This window comes from Gadus macrocephalus, chromosome 4 (assembly GCF_031168955.1).
Source record: "Gadus macrocephalus chromosome 4, ASM3116895v1".
Lineage (NCBI taxonomy): Eukaryota > Metazoa > Chordata > Actinopteri > Gadiformes > Gadidae > Gadus > Gadus macrocephalus.
The window spans coordinates 12,107,657-12,130,520 of NC_082385.1; the positions used below are offsets into that span (position 1 = coordinate 12,107,657).

The 22,864-nt window shown below is 43.4% G+C and overlaps 3 protein-coding genes across 3 annotated transcripts; 2 read left to right on the forward strand and 1 right to left on the reverse strand.

Moving 5' to 3' along the window:
• Nucleotides 1-646: 646 nt before the first annotated feature.
• lhx6a (LIM homeobox 6a) lies at nt 647-4,821 on the forward strand. Its single transcript, XM_060050267.1, has 5 exons — nt 647-921; nt 1,689-1,789; nt 1,899-1,994; nt 2,298-2,472; nt 3,126-4,821. The coding sequence occupies exons 1-5, from the start codon at nt 888-890 to the stop codon at nt 3,203-3,205; spliced, it is 486 nt and encodes a 161-aa protein (XP_059906250.1). The 5' UTR covers nt 647-887; the 3' UTR covers nt 3,206-4,821.
• On the reverse strand, nt 4,399-16,683 carry morn5 (MORN repeat containing 5). Its single transcript, XM_060050266.1, has 5 exons — nt 16,319-16,683; nt 16,022-16,169; nt 15,184-15,295; nt 14,675-14,806; nt 4,399-5,639 (listed from the first exon to the last, which is right to left on the reverse strand). Exons 1-5 carry the CDS (start codon nt 16,357-16,359, stop codon nt 5,560-5,562), a joined length of 513 nt encoding a protein of 170 aa, XP_059906249.1. The 5' UTR covers nt 16,360-16,683; the 3' UTR covers nt 4,399-5,559.
• A 13-nt stretch (nt 16,684-16,696) lies between these two features.
• On the forward strand, nt 16,697-21,874 carry ndufa8 (NADH:ubiquinone oxidoreductase subunit A8). The gene is made up of 4 exons (XM_060050268.1): nt 16,697-16,902; nt 17,551-17,714; nt 20,838-21,003; nt 21,452-21,874. The coding sequence occupies exons 1-4, from the start codon at nt 16,852-16,854 to the stop codon at nt 21,587-21,589; spliced, it is 519 nt and encodes a 172-aa protein (XP_059906251.1). The 5' UTR covers nt 16,697-16,851; the 3' UTR covers nt 21,590-21,874.
• The last annotated feature ends 990 nt before the right edge of the window (nt 21,875-22,864 follow it).

The following is a 22,864-nucleotide window of genomic DNA, read 5'->3' on the forward strand; positions in this document are numbered from 1 at the left end:
TGCATGTATGTCAATGTATGTGTTAGTGTGTGCGTATGTGAGTGTGTGTGTGTGTCAGGGCCTTCATGCATCAGAAGGGAAATTGTAGGTGTTGGTTTGTTGACATTTTCGGCTCAGCTTGCAGCCTCAGACTGAATCCTCAGAGGCTGAATCTGAGTTGAAGGCCATATCCTTCTCCAAGGTCGGTTCCTCAAAGCCCTCCGAGTTCACACTGAGAACAAGGAGTCTGCCAAGGCTTCCAGCTAACATTAACAAATAGAATACTCACACACATGTGCGCTCTCACACACACACACACACACACACACACACACACACACACACACACACACACACACACACACCACAATGACGAGTGTGTGTGTTTATTTGTGAGTGGGATAGGAATGATGTGTTAATACTGCTTGGAAGTTGAGTCACAAAGTGGCGGCCAGATCATTTCACAAACAACAATATTTTTTGTTTAATGTAAAAATGTTCTCCTCGATCATAATTCCTCATTCTCTCTCTATGTGTGTCTTTCTCTCTGCTCTTGCTCCTCTCTCTCTCTCTCCCTCTCTCTCTCTCTCTCTCTCTCTCTCTCTCCCTCTCCTCTCTCTCTCCTCCCTCTCCCTCTCTCTCTCTCTCTCTCTCTCTCTCTCTCTTTCTGTCTCTCTGTCTCCCTCCCTCGTCTCCCCTGTGGTTTCCCTCTGTATCTCACAGTAGGTTCGGTACTAAGTGTGCACGCTGCGGTCGGCAGATCTACGCCAGCGACTGGGTGCGGCGGGCCCGGGGCAATGCTTACACTTGGCGTGTTTCGCCTGCTTCTCATGTAAGAGGCAGCTGTCACCGGAGAGGAGTTTGGCTTGGTGGAGGAGAAGGTCCTGTGCCGGGTGCATTACGACACCATGGTGGAAAACCTCAAACGGGCTGCCGAGAACGGTCAGTACACCCAGCTTTTCTCTTTCCTTTTGAGATTGTTTTTTTTTTCTGGCTTTTTCATTTTTTCTTCTTCTGCTGCTGCTGTTGTCGTCCAACAATATGTTTTGGCTCAGGGACCCCCCCCCCCCCCACCCCTCTCCCCCGCCCCCTCTAAGCCACATAGATAATTATGTTTTTGTGTCTGGTGCATGGCTTTTTTTTTTTGTTGTTTGAGGTTTTGTTTTGAATGAGTGCCACTAATAAGAGTATTAGTGGCTGTGTTTAACTGTCCGCTCAAATGATTTCCCCCTTGAGAAACTAAATTAGTCTTAAATGGCGTAGCATGTTGTGGTAGTGTCTACTTAGTGTCGTTTAGTCGATACTGTCATACACAGAAGACACATTGCATTGTTCCTCAGTGAGTCCACCAAGTAAAAACAACACAGAAGAGAAGAGCTGGTAACAAATGAAGCCCAGTTGTTTCACCAAAACAAGCACACCATTTGAATCCTGGAACTCAAACGCTCCTCTTTCGCTAAGATAACTTGTGTCATATTGGCCATGCAAATATAAGCAAATATTATAACGGATTCCAATTTCTGTCACGAGTCCAACGGATGAAGAAACCACTACTAGGATTCCTTTCGCTGTATGCAAAGTGCTACCAATAGCAAGAACAGTCATTGTGATAACAAGCCGGCTCAATGAAACTCATTGCTTTGAATATCGCCACACTCCAGTGCATTGTAATAATAAATAACCAAAATGCTGTCCCTGTCTTTTTCCAGGCAGTGGAATAACCCTGGAAGGAGCCGTTCCAACAGAGCAGGACACCCAGCCCAAACCGGCCAAGAGGGCGCGGACGTCCTTCACAGCAGAACAACTGCAGGTCAGAGCCTCGCGTCCACACAGGCGCCACTCCGAGGGGAAAGGACCAATGGGAACACGACGTATAGACGGTGTTATGCTAACGGCTGGTTCCTTGGTTTCTGCTGCAGATCATGCAGGCTCAGTTCGCCCAAGACAACAACCCCGACGCCCAGACGCTGCAGAAGCTCGCCGACATGACGGGGCTGAGCAGGAGGGTTATACAGGTACGCACGTGATTGATGCGTGCAGACAGAATACATCAGAGGAAGACTTTAATGAGGGCCAAAGTTTGAACAGGGGGGAAAATTGGAGAGTTTTATTTTAAATGCTATTTAATGGATTTAGTTTGTTTTAAGATTGTTAATGTGATGAATTGTATCAATGTTTAAAGTTAGTTTAATATTTCAGTGAAATGTTTTTTACCCATGTTTTTGGTGGGGAAATGGACTCATGTGAGTTGTGTGCGACATTTGTCAGTGAAATGCACCTACAGCTTGTTGACGGCTGGTTGTATCGCCGCTTCATAGGTCTGGTTTCAAAACTGCAGAGCAAGACACAAAAAACACACCCCGCAGCACAGCGGGGGACCCCAGGGACACCCCCAGTCCCGGATCCCGTCCTCGCTGCCGGATGAGCTTCATTACTCGCCCTTCGGGAGTCCTGAGAGGGCGCGCATGGTGGCCCTCCATGGCTACATCGACAGTGAGTGGCTGCCTTACGTCACTGCTCCTGGTCCTGGTTCCCCGAAGCAACCCTTCTGGTCCTTTTCCGCTCACTCAAGTCGTTAGGAAGACCCGTCGCATGACTGAGCCGTTGTGCTAGAGCAGCTTTCACGGTCTTTCACTGAACGGGATGATTATTATTAAGATTCAGATTCACATTTTGATTTTGATTCAAATTTGGAGCTGATTTTAATTTAGGTTTGAATTCATAGTTGGATTTAGAATGTACAATAAAATGAATTTACAAGAAAATAATATTATTATGCATTATACTTTAATAATATACATATAAAATAATATGTCATAAGAACTTCAGGGGAAAAAAATAATAAAAAACTTCAAAATGAATTGGATCAATACATATTTGAAACAGATAGAAAAGCATTTATATAATATATAAAGAACATAAATGTATAAATTCTGCATTAGTTTCATTGTGAATGTGATCACATTGAAAGGATTTAGCATGGGCCTTATAGTGTTCCTAGCCTTTGGAGATCAACTAAATAACCATTACTGTTGAACATAACAGAAGGGGCAGCATTTATTCAGCCACTTCCAAGCTGCTGTACTCTACTGCACCTGCCTCGTCTCCATCTGACCTCCTCTCTCCCGCTCTCCCTCCGTCCCCAGGTCACCCCTTCTCCGTCCTCACCTCCCAGAGCCACCCCCACCAGGCCATGTCCCTGCCACAGCTGCCCCTCAGTCGCTAGCCCCCCCCCCACCACACCACCGCCCTCTCCACCCCTGACCTGTGAACCCTGACCCCGGCCGTCGGCCACTTCCACCAAATGGACCCCTGCGGGCCCCAAGGGAGTCAACTTGGAGTGGAGAAAAAAAAAAGACTTAAACAACTCCACCCCCCCCCCCCCGGCCCCCAACTCCACTCACTCAGCAGGAATGCAAGAGAGAAAATAAATGAAGAAGAAGAAGAAGAAGAAGAAGAAGAAGAAGAAGAAGAAGAAGAAGAAGAAGAAGAAGGAAGGGACAGGATTAGACAGGATTCTATTTCCATCAGGTGATGGCGTTGAAGGCGTTTTGTCCTGAGCAGGACGTTGCCCTCTCCTAGGTTACCCCCTGACAAGGACCCATCGCTCCCCCCTTCCCCTCCCCCCTGTGGGACCACCACCCCCACCTGCTCCACTCCCCCAGCCCCCCCCCCCCCTGATCTGATTCCTACTTGAATACAGGGAGGGGGGGGGTCCCTCTGAGACTCTGAAGTGAACCCAGGGTGGAGGTTTCCGTTGTGGCTTGTGGGGTTCTGCTCACAGCTCAGTTGACTGGAGGTATGACTCCGCCCTCTTTTCTCTCTCAGCGGCCCCGAAAGGAAAATGAAATGCCGGAACGTTTGGGTCCCTTTCTGTCCGCAATGAAAAATTCCTTAATTCTTTAGTAATAGAAAATGGTGCCTTACATTATGCGTAATTCAACAACAATTTAATAACAAATTTTGTATTCATTTAGCAAAAGATTTAAAAACCTTGTCATCCTCCTAAATGCCTTCAAATTGTACTGAAACATTGTTGATTGTTAAAATTAGACCCAGGGGCGGACAGGCTCTTAAAAACTACCACAAACCGGTTAATCTACCACTGTATTGTTATTTTTTTCATGGGGAGAAAGAGAGAAGGAGGTCTAAAGTGTTAAAAAATGGTGAATCAATTTCCAATGCTAAATGTAAAATTGTTTAGTATTTTTCTTACCCGCTGTAAGTGAAATATTTATGATTTCTGGGGACTCCTGCGAAGGTTATGTCTATATTACTCTTTCTCTCCCTCCCTTTTTCTCTAAGTCTCTCTCCATATCCCTCTCTCTTTATCTCTCTCTCTCTGCACAGGAGTAAATTAAGTTCTGGTACAAAATTACAATATGAAAATAGACTGGGAATTGTCCATTGTAAGATACGTTTATTTTTTTTCTGTGTGTGTGCGTGTACATACATGTGTATGCATGTGTGTGTGTGTGTGTGTGTGTGTGTGTGTGTGTGTGTGTGTGTGTGTGTGTGTGTGCATCCGTGTGTGTGTGTGTGCGTGTGTGTGCGTGTGTGTGTTTAATGGCAGGGCTAGAGACGATGCCCCTGTATTTAAGTGACATGGCCGTTCTGTGAAGAACAGGACGATGTGATGTTGAAGAGACGGGGACAGGTCCACAGCCTCTGTGTATTTATTGAGATGGTTAACCCCTGTAAAGCACTTTTACCCCTCCTTGCTGAATCTGTTTTGCTTTGTAAAAAAATATGAAAAAATACATTGAAAAAAAAAAGTTTATTTGATAGACTGTGCATCCTAAATGTTTTGTGTAATAAATTACAATAAAATAGAATGTGAAATCATTGTTTTTTGGGGTTATTTAGAAATATTGACTGGTGAACCAATGGCAAAAAGCATAAAGCATACAAATGAATCTCTCTGAAACAGATAACCAGTAGATAGAAATACATTACTCCATTGGTTTTATATTCTAAATTATAGGTTTACGGTTTCAGTTAAAATAAAATTCAGCGCCTAACTATAAACATACTGATATAATTTGTTCCACGGTAAAAGCTTGTTTAGACATGTGAAGGAAAGTCCACACTTTCTTTCATATTTGTATGTGTGTGTTGCATATGTGTGTGTGTGTGTGTGTGTGTGTGTGTGTGTGTGTGTGTGTGTGTGTGTGTGTGTGTGTGTGTGTGTGTGTGTGTGTGTGTGTGTGTGTGTGTGTGTGTGTGTGTGTGTGTGGGAGAGGGCTAGCACTAGTTTTTTTTATAAAACAGGAAATAATCAGAATCCCTGTCCCTGATTGGCTCTTTGTGGGTCATGTCTTTCAAAGGTTAGGTTTACATAAAACCCCGTATAACCAGCCTCTCAGTTAAGCAGGCTACATTTTTAGAATTGATAGGCCTACAATTTTTTTTATTTTGATCAGGCTTTTCAGTCGGTCGAAAAAAAATAGCAAAATCCAACCAACTATTAAACAGAAACCTGCACGACAACAAACCAATAACACCAAGGTCCTCTTCTGCTTAAAGGTTCCTTTGCTTTCAGTGACATACCGAGGTGCTTTAGAAGTCTTTGTTTTCGTTCTAGATGTCCGCATCGTGTCCAACGATCTCATCCCAAGCTTTCCTACACGTACGAACGATCCAATCGTGCTCGTGGTCGTCTGGAAGAGAGTCAACAGAAATACGTGTCATCAGGCGGGGCATAGCGTTTAAAACCCTCCCAAAATGACATTCGCAATGTAACACTTGAAATACATGACAATCAGCGGAATTGTTCTCTGTAGGCCTATATTATGGGTGAATTATTATAATGCATGTCTGTTGGCGTGAAGGTGGGGCCTACGAGGGCCATTCAAACCGCGGGGACGTTTGTGAAATCAAGACACGATCGACAATTAGGAGAAAATAACTTATCGGAGCTACTTCACACCCAAATAAATAATGCCCCAAAAATTGACGCCAATCTTTTTTTTTTTTTTTTGGAAATGACTGCGAGAGCCGCTCATAATAAACACTTTTAATTGTTAAAACTATAATGAGTTGCTAATTGCAGGGGAAGTGAGAAGCAATTCTTTTTTTTTGACTGGAGCACGTGCAGCTGCACGCACTTGAGCCGCTCGCGGGCCTCACCCCAGGTTCCACCACGCGAGGGGCTTCCATTGTAGGCGGCAGGTCTCCCAACTCTCCGCTGATTGGATGTAATTGCCCGCGAAGGGCTATAACACTAACAGCCTCTTCAAGTCGCCTCTTTCTCCACCCGCCATTCTACCTGCCTCGCGCGCACACACTCAGATCAGCAGGTCATTTGAAAATGTGCGTCTCGCTATAACAGCGCGCGTCCCACAAGAGGCTTCAGCTTCTAACAGCTGCCGTGAGACACTACCACAAGTCTTTGTGTGACCGGAGCAGTCAAAGGACATTTCTTCAGCGATGTTCTCCAAGACTTAATTACAATAGCGCGCGCGGCCACGAGGAGATGACCGCAATTAACGCTGCCCGATCCCGCACGTGCGATTCGATTGGTCTGGATATATATAATGATGCCATTAAGACGTTTTTTTTTTTTTTTGCTTGCAATTTCGCACTCTTGAGACAACGTTAATGTGAATATTTAAGTCATCCTTAATAATAAATATAGTAATCTGGGAACAGGTGGCTGTATATTTAGTTTGGCTGCATGCAGTCTTAAGACTGAGCTGTTAGTAACGCGGGATGTAGCCTATCTGTCCCATATAGGAGCCCAAAGGCCCTAAGCGTTTTAGCAAAATTATAAACAAATAATAATATAATATAAATATGAATAATAATGTCACACATCATAATAAGAGCCTATCTGATCTTATATCAGGCCTACAAGAATGGTGCAATTATGAATAACAGAATTAGAATTACAAGATCTAATTCTAGTTGTACCAATTAAATTAAAAGTTCCACAAAACACATGTTGATTAAACAATGTTCTGCATTATCTGTGAAGAAGAGAACGTGTGTGGAAGCAATAATGGCACCTTGTTAGAGTGTGTTTATCTTAATCCTTAAAATATACTCAGAAGTGAAAGTGTTTCCTTCCAACCTAATGGCAGCGAACTCAAAACAAACAGACACACACACACACACACACACAGAGGTGCACAGAAGCACACACACACACACACACACACACACACACACACACACACACACACACACACACACACACACACACACACACACACACACACACACACACACACACACACACACACACACACACACACACACACACTGTTACGAACCCTCATTTATCTTAAGTTGGTATTCGTTTTGGGCACCCCCTGCTGGGGCAGGTATTTCTGTTTCACCCTTTCTCCCTGTGGTCGCAGGCTAACGAGTGATTGCAGGCACCTGATACCTCCCTGTAGCACGCTCTCTCTCCTCCACATCCTGAAACCCGAAGGATCGTGCAACCGACACCTGGCTTCGCCACCGCCTTCCGTGGTTTCACCTTTATCATCCCCTGCGTTGGGATCATGATTGTTGGCCCTTTTTGGCCTTTTGCGGATTAATTGACGGGTTGATAATAAACACCCCTGCTTTTGGTAATACCGTCTCTTGGTCCATTAATTCTTGTTCAGCGCCTATCATGGGCCGTAACACACACACACACGCACGCACGCACGCACACACACACACACACACACACACACACACACACACACACACACACACACACACACACACACACTGGTCTCATTATGTACAGCAAAAAGCAAATAATTGCATTACAAAAGCTTAAAATTGTTGTTTTGATGTAATCAACCATTTACTACTGTGACTTTTTAGATCAAAATGAAAAAAGTGTCAAATGAAATAAAAATGTACTAAAGGTCTACTGTGATTGCTACTGTTTTACCATATTTATCCTCTTTATATATTATTACTGATGTTTATTCATTTATTTTAGATTTACTTTTATTAACAATAATATTCATAATGATGCTATCAATGAAAAAATATATTCTTTAGTCTATGCATTGCATTAAAATGCTGATCTGTTAAAACCCAAGGTTCCCTGGTTGCTGACGGGTTCGCGGTCAAAGCCCCCTCAGCGGGTAAGGGACAAAGGGAGGCGAGGGGTTCAGTCCCCGGCCGGGGGGGTCCTCGGCAGTGGAATGTTTTGAATGCTGAAGGCCCTCCTGAGCAGAGGGTGGAAGGGGAAGCCTGGCTCCAGAAACAGGAAAGTGGACAGAAGAACAAAAAGCGATACATGGTCCACTTCTGCGGCTGCCCCTCTGCTGCTGTGTGCTGTTGCTCAGCACCACGTGTGTGTGTGTCTGTGTGTGTGTGTGTGTGTGTGTCTATGTCTATGTGTGTGTGTGTGTCTATGTCTACGTGTGTGTGTGTGTGTGTGTGTGTGTGTGTGTGTGTGTGTGTGTGTGTGTGTATGTATGTGTCTCTGTCTGTGTCTGTGTGGAAGAGAATCCACACAAATCCCTTTGATGGGTAAAAGTGATTTACAACTGAGATTTGAATGGATCACACATGCACAATGAAATTGAACGGAAACATGACGGAAAAAAAGGCTGACATTAGACTATGTTTCAATGTGCCCCTCCCAGCTCCTGACCAGGAGAAACCACTAGTACTGATTGACTGATGTTGTTTTCTATGATTAATTAATTTAACAGTTGCCACATTGTGCGATATATCTTTCACAGTTTATATAATGCATCCTCCTACAGGTTAACAATGACGCCAGAAAGTTGTGGTTTTGCTATCCTATGTCATGAGGTAATTCTACTGCAGACACACACACACACACACACACACGAGAACATGAGACACACACACGCATGGGCACACACACACACACACACACACGCAGACACACGCACAGAGACATACACACACAAAAACACATACACATACACACACACACACACACACACACACACACACACACACACACACACACACACACACACACACACATACACACACACACACACACACACACACACACACACACAAACATTCACAAATACACTCATTCTTTCTTTATTTTCTTCCTTCCCTTTCCTTTGCTTTCCTGTCCTCTCCTGGGCATTTCCTTAACCCTTGCTACCCGGTCTGACCGCAGCCTACATGGCCCTACCATACCTGTGGGAATTAGGCCATTAAAACTAACAACTACCCACTGGTTAGCAACAGACTACAGATGGTAGGTGTAGCACTTCATACCATAGGTTTCCTCGGGTATTAAAGCCTTTCAACTTTTGTCCTTGACTACAGACAAGCTAAAAATAGCCGTTACCCTCAGTGGACATCAATACTACTGACAATTCAGACATTTAAAGTTAAAATAATGTGAGTGTAGGAAATGATTCCACAAATATTCCACGGATGATTATCAATGTTGTCATGCACTATATGCATACAACACACAGAACAACTAACATAGTCCATGAGTGTATACTCCATGAGTGTATGCATGAGTGTATACATGTTTGATTTACATGTTGGGGATTGTGCTGCAAACCAGCTAGGCATTCATAGAAAATCATAGAAAATCCCCAACAATCCCAGTAGAAAACCAGCAGGCAGAGATCTGACGAATCACATCCAAACCAAACTCATCACCTCTGATTGCCTGTGATCCATTGTATTGATAACTGAACTCTGTAAATGATATCTTACTTTTTCCTAATGGTCCTAACACAGCATATCTAATCTATGACCAATCTGGTCCACCATTATAAGGAACAGGTGAGTTGTTTATTTCCGCATTGGTTCCATGATGATTTATGAATAATTCATCTATTCATTTTATCTTCCAAGCAGGCAGGGCTGAGAAGCAATGCTTATTCTCTATAGCTTAGGCAAAAAAACAAAACAGCCATGTCACCATCATGACATCACTAGCGTAACAACACCATCCCAACAGCACCACCATCATGACATCACGAGTGTAAGAACACCATCCCAACACCACCACCATCATGACATCACTAGTGTAACAACACCATCCCAACACCACCACCATCATGACATCACTAGTGTAACAACACCATCCCAACAGCACCACCATCATGACATCACTAGCGTAACAACACCATCCCAACAACACCACCATCATGACATCACTAGCGTAACAACACCATCCCAACAGCACCACCATCATGACATCACTAGCGTAACAACACCATCCCAACAGCACCACCATCATGACATCACGAGTGTAACAACACCATCCCAACAACACCACCATCATGACATCACTAGCGTAACAACACCATCCCAACAGCACCACCATCATGACATCACGAGTGTAACAACACCATCCCAACAGCACCACCATCATGACATCACTAGCGTAACAACACCATCCCAACAGCACCACCATCATGACATCACGAGTGTAACAACACCATCCCAACAGCACCACCATCATGACATCACTAGCGTAACAACACCATCCCAACAGCACCACCATCATGACATCACGAGTGTAACAACACCATCCCAACAGCACCACCATCATGACATCATGAGCGTAACAACACCATCCCAACACCACTATCCCAACACCAGCATCATAACACCAGTATCACAACACAAGCCTCAAAACACCACCGTCACAACACCACCGTCGCAACACAAGCATCACAGCACCACCATCATGACACCACCATCAAGACACCACCATCGCGACACCACCATCATAACACCACCATCATAACACCACCATTTCCATTATCATATGACAGTAATGAACTGTTAACAGTTAAACAGTTTAACATAAATGTATTGTGCATGCTGCAGCAGGTTAATGATATTGGCTCTCCTTGCTAGACACCTCTGTGAGAACCCAATTTGCTCCAAGAAGTACCTCGTTCACAAATAATAGCTGAACGCGAAGGATGTCCACGCAGCTCAACTGAACCTTTATACATCTGACCCACATAAGCAGAGATGGTCGTCATACAGCAAACCTTGATGAAAACCTACACACATCGTACAATATAAATCATAATGGTGAAGATCAGTACGTACTCAAGTTTTTCTTGATCCACTAAATCACCAACTGTGTTTTTCACATTTCTCTTTAAAACAAAAGCACATGCCCTCAAATATCAAAATGCCGCCTTGCAAGAGACAACGGAGCTCATTGGAAATGTAATGTCATATGGCTTTATCCCTACTATATGGGTCATGATGTATTGTTTCCCTCCCTGCTTTCATGATGTCTGGGCGCTATGAAGCCAGAATGTCCTCAGGTATGTTCAGCTTTGTGCCGGAGATATCCTGCCGACACATTCTGTAAAGTGGGCCTTTCTCTTTTTTTCTTTTAGTCTTCTGCAGATGGCATCCAAACAGCCTGGCCCAAACCCCTCTGGGGGAACGTCTATTGTTTTACCATTTGGCACGCAGCCAAATAGGATTATTATTTTTCCAACTTAACAACGGTTACCAGGCACCCATAAATCAGACGGGACACAGGGCTTGCTCGGTTGCGGCCGGTGAGATGGAGCTTAGATATTTCCGATAGAGCACGTACAATGGGGGTTCTAGTGAGGTAGAACCCATCAACCCTTCCATGATGCAACATGTGTCGGTACTTGTGTCAAACGGTCCCTTCCTGTCTGAGTCAGACAGCGCACCCCTGGCCTGGGCTGTACTCTAGAGGATGTCTGGTTCTTTACTGTAGAGAAGGGCTTGGTCTTTACTCTAGAGGATAGCTGGGTATTTACTGCAGAGGTCTTTAATTTGGAGGGCCTTTGGGTATTTAATGCAGGGGACAGCTGAGTCTTTACTGCAGAGGTCTTTACTGAAGAGGATGGCTGAGTCTTTACTGCAGAGGTCTTTACTGAAGATCCTTCTCAAATGTGGCTTACCTCCCTTCCCTTGGCCTGCAAGACGGAGGCCGTGCAGCAACAAATAGCAACTTCACACCCACTGTGACCAATAGGACCGCAATTCACTGGGCTGAAAATACATCTGCACAGGATGCAGGAGGAGACTCTCCCACATGCAGAGGAGAGAACCTGTGTTTGTGTGTTTGCAAGGCTGAGTATCTTTCTTTCCATGGCTGCACAAAATGCATGGTATGGGTGGGAGCAGACCCTCAAATGCTCGTACGTAGGAACAAAAATTCACTGTCAGTCCCTTTGGATAAAAGCCACGGGTAAATGACTGAAAAGTTAATTGAAAATGGTGTTTATTGTTTATTTTTTAAAAGGATTCCCATTAGCTGTCCCCAAAGTGGGATGAGCTAGTCTTCCTGGGGTCCACACATAAAGACACAAACCATAACAGTACACAAGATACAAATCATAATTCAGCTAACAATGATAATCTAAAAGGAGTAAATTTACTCCTGGCATCATAATAAACATCTTGTTTATTATGATGTTTATAATGATTTATCATTATAAACATCATCAACAACTAATTATTCAGTTAACGTTATTACATTCATGGGTAATGCATTCATATAGTAGGTATGTCCATTCCCTACTCACAAATTTAAATAGTGTATTCTCAAATTGTACTTCAACGAGACTTTGCTATTCAATTTCCGTATATTTAGTGGGCAATTATTCCACTGATTGATGGCACGAAAAATAACTGTTTTCTTTATAGCATTTGATTTTGGACTTGTAGTGTCTGGACTAGTGTCTTCCCCCTGTCCTCGAACCCCACTCCAACAGGAACCTGACCAAGTATAAGACAGTAACCTGAACCACACACACACACACGCACGCACGCACGCACGCACGCACGCACGCACGCACGCACGCACGCACGCACGCAAGCACACATGCACACACACACACACACACACACACACACAGACACACACACACACACACACACAGACAGACACACACACACACACACACACACACAGACACACACACACACACACACACACACACACACAGACACACACACACACACACACACACACACACACACACACACTAATGGTATTAACGATTGAAAAGGCTCTGACCTTAATTTGAAGACGTAACCTTATCAAAAACACACACGCACACGAGTCTCGTTTAGCTAAATGTGAACCAGAAAGCCATCCGCTGTCGATAGCGCCAAAGAGCTCTCTTCCGTTGTGAAACATGTGTATACATGAACACACAAACACACACAGCCCCCCCACGCAAAAACACACCCCTCCCACACACACACGCATACAAACCCACATACACACACATACACTCACCCACAGACAGACACACACTATAGATATGCACAGGCATTTAGAATCGTAAACCCTTCTAATTCATGACATCGTCGGATGATGCGAATCACCGTGAGGAGTTAAAAAACTGGCAGAGAAGGTTGGAATTCCTGCGTTGAGACCTGACAGAGCCCATCTCCCTCAAATGAGGAGCTCTGACATTGGGCACCCGATAAATGGAAAAAATGTGTTTTCAATTTTCCACTTAAAGAAAAGAAACTGGAAAAAATATATACAAAAAACACCATCATAAAGACGTATGTATGTCAGATGAGTTTGAACAATAACCTATCCACAGAGGGTCATGAGGGGCTATTTTATTGTTTATTATCTTATTGTCTGTTTTGTTTATTGTCTATGACAACGATTGCGTCCCTTAAGTAAGTGACATGCTGCTTGTCTTTAGTGACGCCTTCATCTCCTTGCTTACTAGATCTTCCTCGATTCTAATATCAATTCTATTACAAAAGCATGAAAATGTAGCTTAAAAGTAATGCAGACCTTCATATAGTTGAAATAATCATATTATATCTATATTGTATTGGATATCATCCAATGCAACTTATTTGTGTATGTGTGTGTGTTTGTGTGTGTGTGAACCCGCCCTATGCCCCAAGTCAACTGGGATCAGCTACATCCCGTCATGACCCTGATTCTTGATCCCCTGACCGCAGACACGGCGGGTCAAGAAAGGTGATTGTTGATGTTTGGACAGGATGACATTCAGTCAGTTCACCTGAAGCAAGTCATCCCCACGGTTAAGTAAACCCCCTCTCTAAGATCTTTAGACACGACTGTGCCTCGTACGGACCGGACCTCTTGCATTGCTCATGGTTTAAGTGCATCAAATCGTCTTGATGATGAATCATGCGACACAGATCGGACGGGATACAAATGTCCATTATTTTACAACCACAGTGGCGTACCTGATCGTATCTGATGTGGTCCATTGAGCTGCTTTAAATGTTGATTTTAATGTGATTTCCCCGTTAAAATATTTTTCAATGATTACAGCATGCAATGACATGTAATATAGCAAATAAGGGAGTCCTTATACTTTATCCACTACTTCCTCCCAATTGAACTGTTTGGGTTTTGGGACTGCATCAACAGGTCAGAATAAAACACAATCACATGCTTGTATTTCCCATGTTCCACATCCTTTTATCCTGTTTGATAATGCAGCAAAAATGAAGGACATAAAAATACTAGGAGAGAGTTGGAGTGACTCAGGATAGCTAGCTATTTGCTATTTGTGGTTCAAATCCCTGGCGCCGCCTAGCTAAGTGTCAAGATGTCCCTGAGCAAGACACCTAACCCTAACAGCTCCCAGCGCTTTGAGTAGCCACTGGTCTGAAAGCGCTTAATAAACGCCTCCCATTTGCTGTCAGAATAAGGTATTACCAAAGAGTAGATACTGAGTGTATAGAGTGCACAATGTGATGGATTGCGTCTCACCGGCCGCTCTGAGGAAGTAACCGGTGTAGGTCTTCACGATGCGGTTGGAGGGGTAGTAGAAACCGTCCCCACAGTCGTAGCACCCTTCTGGGATGACGTGCGGTGGGTGCGAATCAGTTAGCTGAGACTCTCCTGTAGAGAAAACATACACAAAGAGAAGGAGGGTGTTAAAGAAATAATGTTCAATAATCCTGGTTATTCCAACATTTTCAAAATATTAGTTTAGTCTGTTGTTTCATGGCCCATAGTCCTTTTTTATGCAAATCCCTTTGTTACATATTTTAAAGGTGGTATTTAAATAAAGTTAAGTTATTATTACTTTCATTATTATCTTCTTTTTTTTTTTTACAGTGTACCAATGTTTTGTAAATTGAAGGACCTACAGGCAGGCGCAGACGATGGGGCTCGAACCCAGAAACGTTCTGCTCAGCCATTACTCTATCCTACCCCATACTATAAAATAAAGAGTGATGGAGGGGCTTTAAGAGGATGAGAAGATGCATGGTGACCTGCAGGTCTCAGCCCGTTACATCTCTCGCTGTAGAAACGCCGGTCATAGCCATCACAGTAAGCCCAGTCATTGTCCTGGAAGACCAGACCATCAGCAAAGGTAAAAGTCCCCTGGAGAACAAATGATATAATACATGTATGAAACACTACGCCTTATATGATAAATATATATACTTGTATATATATATATATATATATATATATATATATATATTTCAATAATAAATAAATCAATTTGTAACAATGACGTAATCCATTATCAGATATATACATACTTATATATATTTATATATGATGAAGCTATATCAGATATATAGATATAGATATGTATACATATTTTTCCTGATATATTTCATGCATCACATGTTATATAGATAGATACATACATACATACAACTGATATATCTATTTAACATGTGAATATTACGTTTAATAACTGTATAACTGTTGAAGCTGTGTCCGTAGACCTGGGGTTCATTGTGCGAGAATGGTAATCACTTGTATTTTAAGTCATCAAAAGAGGATTAAACTTATAGGATTTATAGGATGGCCCTCGAGTATGCATGAATGGAATGATACCGTGTATGTAAAAAACAAGGAGAAGGACACGTAAAAGTAGATAGAGAAACTCAATAAACAGGAAAACAATGTGAGCGATTGCTAAAGCGGAACATATGTAGTGCAACTATAACCAATGGGAACGAAACACACATGCACAAACGTACGGCAAGAGCAGCTTGCTCACACACACACACACACACACACACACACACACACACACACACACACACACACACACACACACACACACACACACACACACACACACACACACACCTGTTTAGCCAGTCCTTTCTCCCATGTCGCTTCATATTTACTTCCATTTGGAAAGTGCATCACTCCTTTTCCATGAAACATCCCATCCTTCATCTCACCAACGTATACAGTCTCTGTGGGAAAGGTGTATTCACCAGTCCCTTCCATTCTGCAACATAGCAACATTATCTTAGCAAAATATAACACGTATGTATTATGTGCACTGCATGTAATATATGCAGTGACTTATTACATACATTGAAGTGAAGCTGTGGTTATGGGTTGCATGACTACAACCACAACAACATTTGGACCTACATTCCATTTTTCTGATCTCCTTTGTAACTGCGTGGCTCCATTATTATATTCGCTATCGTCTCTTCAACTAGCCAAACAGTGACAAAGACGTCCAATCAAAGGATCAAAACATGAAGAAAAAGTTTGCCATTCGCTACAGCAGTGACGAAGGATGGTGTTGATGGTGTATCCATGGAAACCAAGTAGTGGCGCAAAATGACCTCCTTATATTTCGTTCCATCGTTTTCTTTATGCATAGATTTAATAAGGAAAGTAAAACGTTCTAAAACAATACACAAACAAACGTACATTATAAATATATGACGTCGTTAAATATTTACAGCTCAATGTTGTGCGTGTTCAAAAAGTATTCAGTTGCTCATATGTTGGCCCACGTCATTTGTATGCGCCACCCAAACCGCGAGCATGCGCAGTAACCTGACCTTCCTAGCCGCTTCCTCGTCGCTCGTCTTGTAGTCCGACGAGGACCTTGGATGGGTATTAGATTTAGCTCTTAATTTCCAGCATTTGGGTCAGTGTGCAAAGATTCAAACATGCCCACGAAGGTGGACCTGCCCACCTTGGACGAGCTCAGCGTTGATGAGGTGGGTCGCGATCCAATAGTATTGACTGACCCAATGTGACATACCTAGCACAACATGCTAACACTGGCTAACACCAGCCCCGAACCTGAGGTCCACTTTAGGTCATTCACCGTCCGCAGCTTTAGAGACACCACTCTGGTACCTGCTGTATTCGAGCTCTCTCTGTCGTGTTTTTAGTAGTGTTGTCTCTAGACTATTATCCATTTTCTGGACGTTTAAATGTATCCCTTCTCTAACATTCAGTCTACAAATATACAAAACGTACTATACATATTCAGGACGAGCACACTAGCCATTATATTATATTATATAACGTAACGTCGTTGTAGGTGAGCCATTGGTGTTCAATCCATCCATTTGAACTGTGATGACAGCAACGTTCTATCACCAACTTGCGTACATTCGTTAACATTGTTATTACTGATGTCCTAACTACCAATGTTGGGAAGACCTGTTGTCCTTGCAAGTTAATTGAAATATAGATTTTGTAATTAAGTCCATTGCTGTTGGGCAAGTGTGACAAACATTGATCCTAAATGTAATAAGTCATGACGAAAATCATTGACTTTAGAAACGAATATTGGCAAATGTGTGGGCTCCTTCTTCTCTGGTCCTTACGGTTCTGTTCTGCTCTTTGTTGGTCTTCAGGTCAACGTGTCATCGGCGGTGCTGAAGGCAGCAGCTCACCATTTTGGCTCCCAGTGTGACGCACCCAACAAGGAGTTCATGCTGTGCCGCTGGGAGGAGAAGGACCCCAGGAAGTGTCTCGAAGAAGGCCGCAAAGTCAACGCGTGTGCACTTAACTTCTTCAGGTATACCATGTTCTTTGGTCATCTATGCTAGGCACTATCCGGTTTTTTCATGTCAGGGTTTGCTCTGAACAACATTCTTTTGGCTGGTCTGGTTGGTAGAAATGATGGCAGAATTTTCAAACTCGTATTTTTTTATTGTTAGAGGAGGATATGCAAGATTGCAACCAAAGCACAGCACTTTGGTCGTGTTCTCATTTCAGATTGTGTCCAAGGCCAAAATCCAAACAAAGCAACTATACATTTTATTACTTGAGGAAAAGGTTAGACAGAAAATGGCTCTGTATTAAAAACGGTTACATTGTTGTTTTTCATTGCAAACCCTTTACCATGTTTGGCAGGACCTATTTATTTACTATTCAATATGTAAATATAATAATAATAATAATAGATTCAATTTATATAGCGCTTTTCTCATACTCAAAGCGCTTTACATAGGGGCACAACAATAGATAAACAAGAAAAAAAAGTTAGAGTTGATGGGGCTAAGGTTGGTGAGTGATCTAGGAGTAGGCAGAGCAGAAGAGATGAGTCTTGAGGCGGGACTGGAAGATGGTGAGGGACTCAGATATATTAGAATCAGATGTTGGTTTCTGGGAAATATGTCTTCTCTTTGGGTCTTTAGGTGTTTACTTGTTGAGCATATTAGATCAACAAGTAAATGGATTTACATTATTTATTACACACGCATAACTGTTTTTATATGTGCCTGACTTAACTCTTTAGTCAAGATGTATACATACTTCATTTAGAATGGGGAAAAATTAAATTAATCACTTGACGAGTTGGCTAACAACTAGACCTGCCAAAACTAATATTTAGCAGGAATATTAAGTATGGGTAAATACCTTGCTGTGGGCCTGGTGGCTGCCTCTCTGTGCCAAGTGTCAGGAGAGTCATGTGCCATGACTGCTCCCTCCCCCAAAGTGTTGTTGATAATAGCCGCTAATGGTATCCTAGTCACAATGAATTCAATTTAACACGTATAGCATACCAGTAAGCTTCTTGAGAGTATCTGTACCACTGTTGTAATGCTTTCTGTATGTGTAATAGTTGCTGCAAGTGATTATTTGATGATTAAAACCATAACAGTAATCAAGCATCTTGTTGGTTCACATTATGTCTACGTTGTAGCATCAATATTAAAAACTGTAATTCTTACCTTGAAATATTGTCTTGAGAGTTGAGCCCTTTTAGCCATGTTATCGTCTGCAATGAGTAATTTATGCTAACATTAGAAATAAGTTGCGTTCTGCCTATTGTTCGCGCCAACCAGAAGCTTATTATTTGTAGCTCCATGGAGTTGGAGAAGTTATAGTCACATTTGCCTGCAGGGCTGTTGTCTTTTGGTGTGAGATTGGCATGCTGAACTCCTGTGCGGGGTAACTAGTAGAAAGTACTCGACGGGTAATTACTGACCTCGGTAGCTGTGGCCAGGATTAAAATAATTAGTTCTTCTTGCTCAATTCGGCTCAGAGTTTGAAGATGTCAGTTTTAAAATGTTCCTTCAGAAAGTGTATTTTTACCCCTGTGACTAAATTAGAAAAAAAAACATTCATTTTGAAAAACCCAACTTCCCTACTTTAACTTGTAATTTCCTTTAGGTTGGCCAATGGCCAGGACTCTTCGTTCTATCGTTGAACGTAACATTGTTGTCGTTTTATTGTTGTCGCTTTTTTCATAGTTAGGCCAGCTTGCTCAGACATAACAGTAGACGTGTGTATACATAAGAGTCAATCATAAGTGAGCAGTGACGTTGAATGCCCCTCTGCTCTGCGATATTCTGGGCTTCCTGACATCTGTGGTCCTTTGTGGATACACAGAGAAATGGGCAACTGGCTGCATTTGTATTCTGTCCTCGCGTTAGGGGCGTTCTGAGCTGTTGATAGGAGAAGGGTCTTATGGTTTCCATTAAATGTCTACTTCTACTTCGAAACTAGTTTTAAGTTATGAATTAAAAATCCCTTCCACCATGTGTCATCAAGGCCACGCTCTGGAGATTTCAAATAATTATATTATTTACAATTAAGGAGGACTTTGTTATAAAGACATTATTCAAATTATTTATTTTATTTATTATAACATGATTTATAGGTAATCATTTTTAAGTAGTATAAGCTTGAACATGAAAACCTCCCCAGGTAGATTGGTGACCAGTGTATGCTAAGGTATAGACAAGGTAATCAGACACATCTATAAGCTAGCGAACGATCAGCTCGGCTGTTCAGCGTCTGTCAAACTGCCAAGGGGAGGGGCTTGAGGAAGTTGTCTGGTGCATTTCACCCTAAACCGATTGTGTCTGTGTTTATGAAAGGTGTTTAGTGTGTGTGTGTGTGTGTGTGTGTGTGTGTAGGTGCATGTGTGTCTGGGTATTGAACAGGTTGTGGATTTCATCTCTAAATAACACCCACTTCTAAAAACAGGAACACGCGCCAGCCCCCCCCTGACCCAAACGTAAACGGAGGACTCGCGTGACGGAGGATCTGTAATTATCGTAATGGGACGTGGTTTCACCAACGTGTAATTGGGCCCTGGGCCCTGGAGCGCTTGTTTATGTTCTTTGGGAATTTGTCAAACACCTTTCTTTTTTTTCTTCTTTAAGAGACACTCCAATCAAATGATCTGGTTCTATAGTTATGACCTTACGGCTGCAAAAAACACAACCCTGGCAATTCAGTTAACGCGTTCTTATCGGAGCGCTTGTCTTCCAAAACTCACAATATCTTCTGGATCCCCTGGTGTAACGTGAGCACTACTGGAATGGCCCAATCTGATCCTAAATCCTGGCCTGGGCTCCCGCTCTCCCGGCCCAGGTTAATCTGATAAGAGGAGGGGGATTTGTACTCCCTGGTTCCCATGGTTCTCAGTCAGGTTCTATCTCTCAAGCAAATCAAAGGGAAACTCTGACTCCCTCCAGAGCTCTGGAACCGAGATGACGGCTTTTTCTCTTTTCTCTGACTCTGATCCAATTGGAAGGCGGAGAGTTTACACTCAACCCTTTTGACGTGTGTGTGTGTGTGTGTGTGTGTGTGTGTGTGTGTGTGTGTGTGTGTGTGTGTGTGTGTGTGTGTGTGTGTGTGTGTGTGTGTGTGTGTGTGTGTGTGTGTGTGTGTGTGTGTGTTGCAGGCAAATAAAGGGCAACTGTGCCGAGTCGTTCACGGAGTACTGGACCTGTCTGGACTACTCCAACATCGCCGAGCTGCGCCGCTGCCGCACGGAGCAGAAGAGCTTCGACGGCTGCGTCCTGGACAAGCTTGGCTGGCAGAGACCCGACCTCGGGGAGCTGTCCAAGGTGAGCCAATCGTTAAGCACCGGGAGGGGACAGAGTGATCTGTGATTGGCTGGTTAGAGAGAAGAATGTCCTATAGAGTAGGGATTAAGGACAAAGAGACAGGAGACTGGTAGTGGGATTTTTGCTGGGGGTTATGAATGCATAAGAAGGGCTGAAGCTGCTGAAAGGGAGAAGAGGGCATAGAACAGAGAGTTATTATGCTAACACTGGCAACTAGACGAGTAAGAAATGAGAATTGCTGCATTTTGTTGTGGACTTAATCGTGTGTTTTCATCAGACATACAATTAAGTGTCATGGTATCATCATCCATAATCTGATATTTTTTCATATGATCTATCAAATAAATACACAAGCTCTATACGACCATGTTCAAGAATTGTTCCTTGAAGCAAGGCCAGGATGCCCACAGCACACTTCATTGATCCACCTCTCACGGTTTCCCTCCAGGTGACCAAGGTGAACACCAGTCGTCCTATCCCAGACAACCCCTACCACTCCCGGCCCCGCCCCGAGCCCAACCAGGCCATCGAGGGCAAGCTGGAGCCCGCCAAGCACGGCAGCAAGATGTTCTTCTGGAGCTGGTGAGGGAGGGCCGGAGCCACGGGCTCTGGCGCGACCTCTCTGGGCATCGGACCCTCAGACGGTCCGAGACAAGGGAGGCTCACCCCAGATCGTACCGGGGCACCAACCTGGTTCTTCTGGCGTTGTCAAACACGTCTTTTTTGACTCAAAGAATAGTTCTGTGAACAAGGCTTGCCTCTCTTATCCTTCCTCATGCCCTTATGTAAATGTAACGAGTGGACAAACAACGACACACTGTGTTATGGTTTGTGTTGGGAAAAACTATAATAAAAGTCTAATTTAAAACTCTTTTGTTTTTGGAATTTGTCCAATGTCTGCTTCTCTACAATTTTCATACACTTCTATAAAAACATATAAGGCTCATACGGACGTCATGAGGTGTGGCGTGACCGACGTCAGCGTGACGGGTCTCCGCTTTGGCAACACCTTGTTTACACGCCTGTGTTTTGTCAGAGTGCGTATTATTGTCACGCTGATACGGGGGGGGGGGGTCGGAGGTCAGGGTCATTACCTACGGCCAGAGGCTAGCGGCTTCTGCTTCCTCCTTTTCTCCCCACTGGCTTCCTGTCTTTGACTCGCGGCCAGAAGAGGAGTCATGTTGAAGATACGCAGGGCCTTTAGTGCGCTGCCAACGCGTGTCGGTGGGTGTGCCTGTTCACTCACACACACACATACACACACGTCCACCACTGACCCGGGTTTGAAGAGCGGAAGTCTATGTCAAGACGTGCCGTCCTGCGGAACAACGCTGGCTGTGCCGTCCAATAAAACTATTTTGATAAAGGCCAAGATTAAACGCCAGTGTACTAAAAATATTTTATAGTTCATTGTGCGTACCCATAAAAGTAATTGAGGTCGTCTTTCGACACTGCACTAGTCCGGCCACTTTGGATTAGCTTGTTTTGTTGTGTGGTTTGACTTCGTGTTCCGTCTCCAGCCCTAAGCATGCTGGGTATTTAACCTCTGTCAGGTGGTTGATTCCTATTGGGACCAATAGGCTCGCGCTCACAGTTTGACAGCTAAGACACATGAGCACAACAAGTGTTGACACAAGGGTGTAGCTCAATCATATGATGGAAGGAGGTCTCTTGTCCATCACAGAAATATATTTTTATGTATTTATTTTCATACGCTGTCCGTCGGGAACCTTTGGGCTTCATGAGGAATGTCAACACTCAACAGTGAAAATCGAATACGTGTATCGCTCACTCTCTTGCTTTCTCTCTCCCCCCTTCGCGGTGTCCATGTCTTTATGTTTTATGTGAGTCTTCTGAAAAA

What these genes read in the sequence shown, in the direction of transcription:
- ndufa8 (XM_060050268.1), top strand. Translation starts at nt 16,852, where the DNA reads ATGCCCACGAAGGTGGACCTGCCCACCTTGGACGAGCTCAGCGTTGAT. An exon ending in TGTGCACTTAACTTCTTCAG is followed by an intron (nt 17,715 to 20,837) that starts GTATACCATGTT and finishes TGTGTGTTGCAG; the next exon opens with GCAAATAAAGGGCAACTGTG. An exon ending in ACCTCGGGGAGCTGTCCAAG is followed by an intron (nt 21,004 to 21,451) that starts GTGAGCCAATCG and finishes GTTTCCCTCCAG; the next exon opens with GTGACCAAGGTGAACACCAG.
- morn5 (XM_060050266.1), bottom strand. Translation starts at nt 16,359, where the DNA reads ATGGAGCCACGCAGTTACAAAGGAGATCAGAAAAATGGAAT. An exon ending in TAACGGGCTGAGACCTGCAG is followed by an intron (nt 14,807 to 15,183) that starts GTCACCATGCAT and finishes TTTTCTCTACAG; the next exon opens with GAGAGTCTCAGCTAACTGAT. An exon ending in TTACTTCCTCAGAGCGGCCG is followed by an intron (nt 5,640 to 14,674) that starts GTGAGACGCAAT and finishes ACTCTCTTCCAG; the next exon opens with ACGACCACGAGCACGATTGG.
- lhx6a (XM_060050267.1), top strand. Translation starts at nt 888, where the DNA reads ATGGTGGAAAACCTCAAACGGGCTGCCGAGAACG. An exon ending in TCACAGCAGAACAACTGCAG is followed by an intron (nt 1,790 to 1,898) that starts GTCAGAGCCTCG and finishes TTTCTGCTGCAG; the next exon opens with ATCATGCAGGCTCAGTTCGC. An exon ending in CCTCCATGGCTACATCGACA is followed by an intron (nt 2,473 to 3,125) that starts GTGAGTGGCTGC and finishes CTCCGTCCCCAG; the next exon opens with GTCACCCCTTCTCCGTCCTC.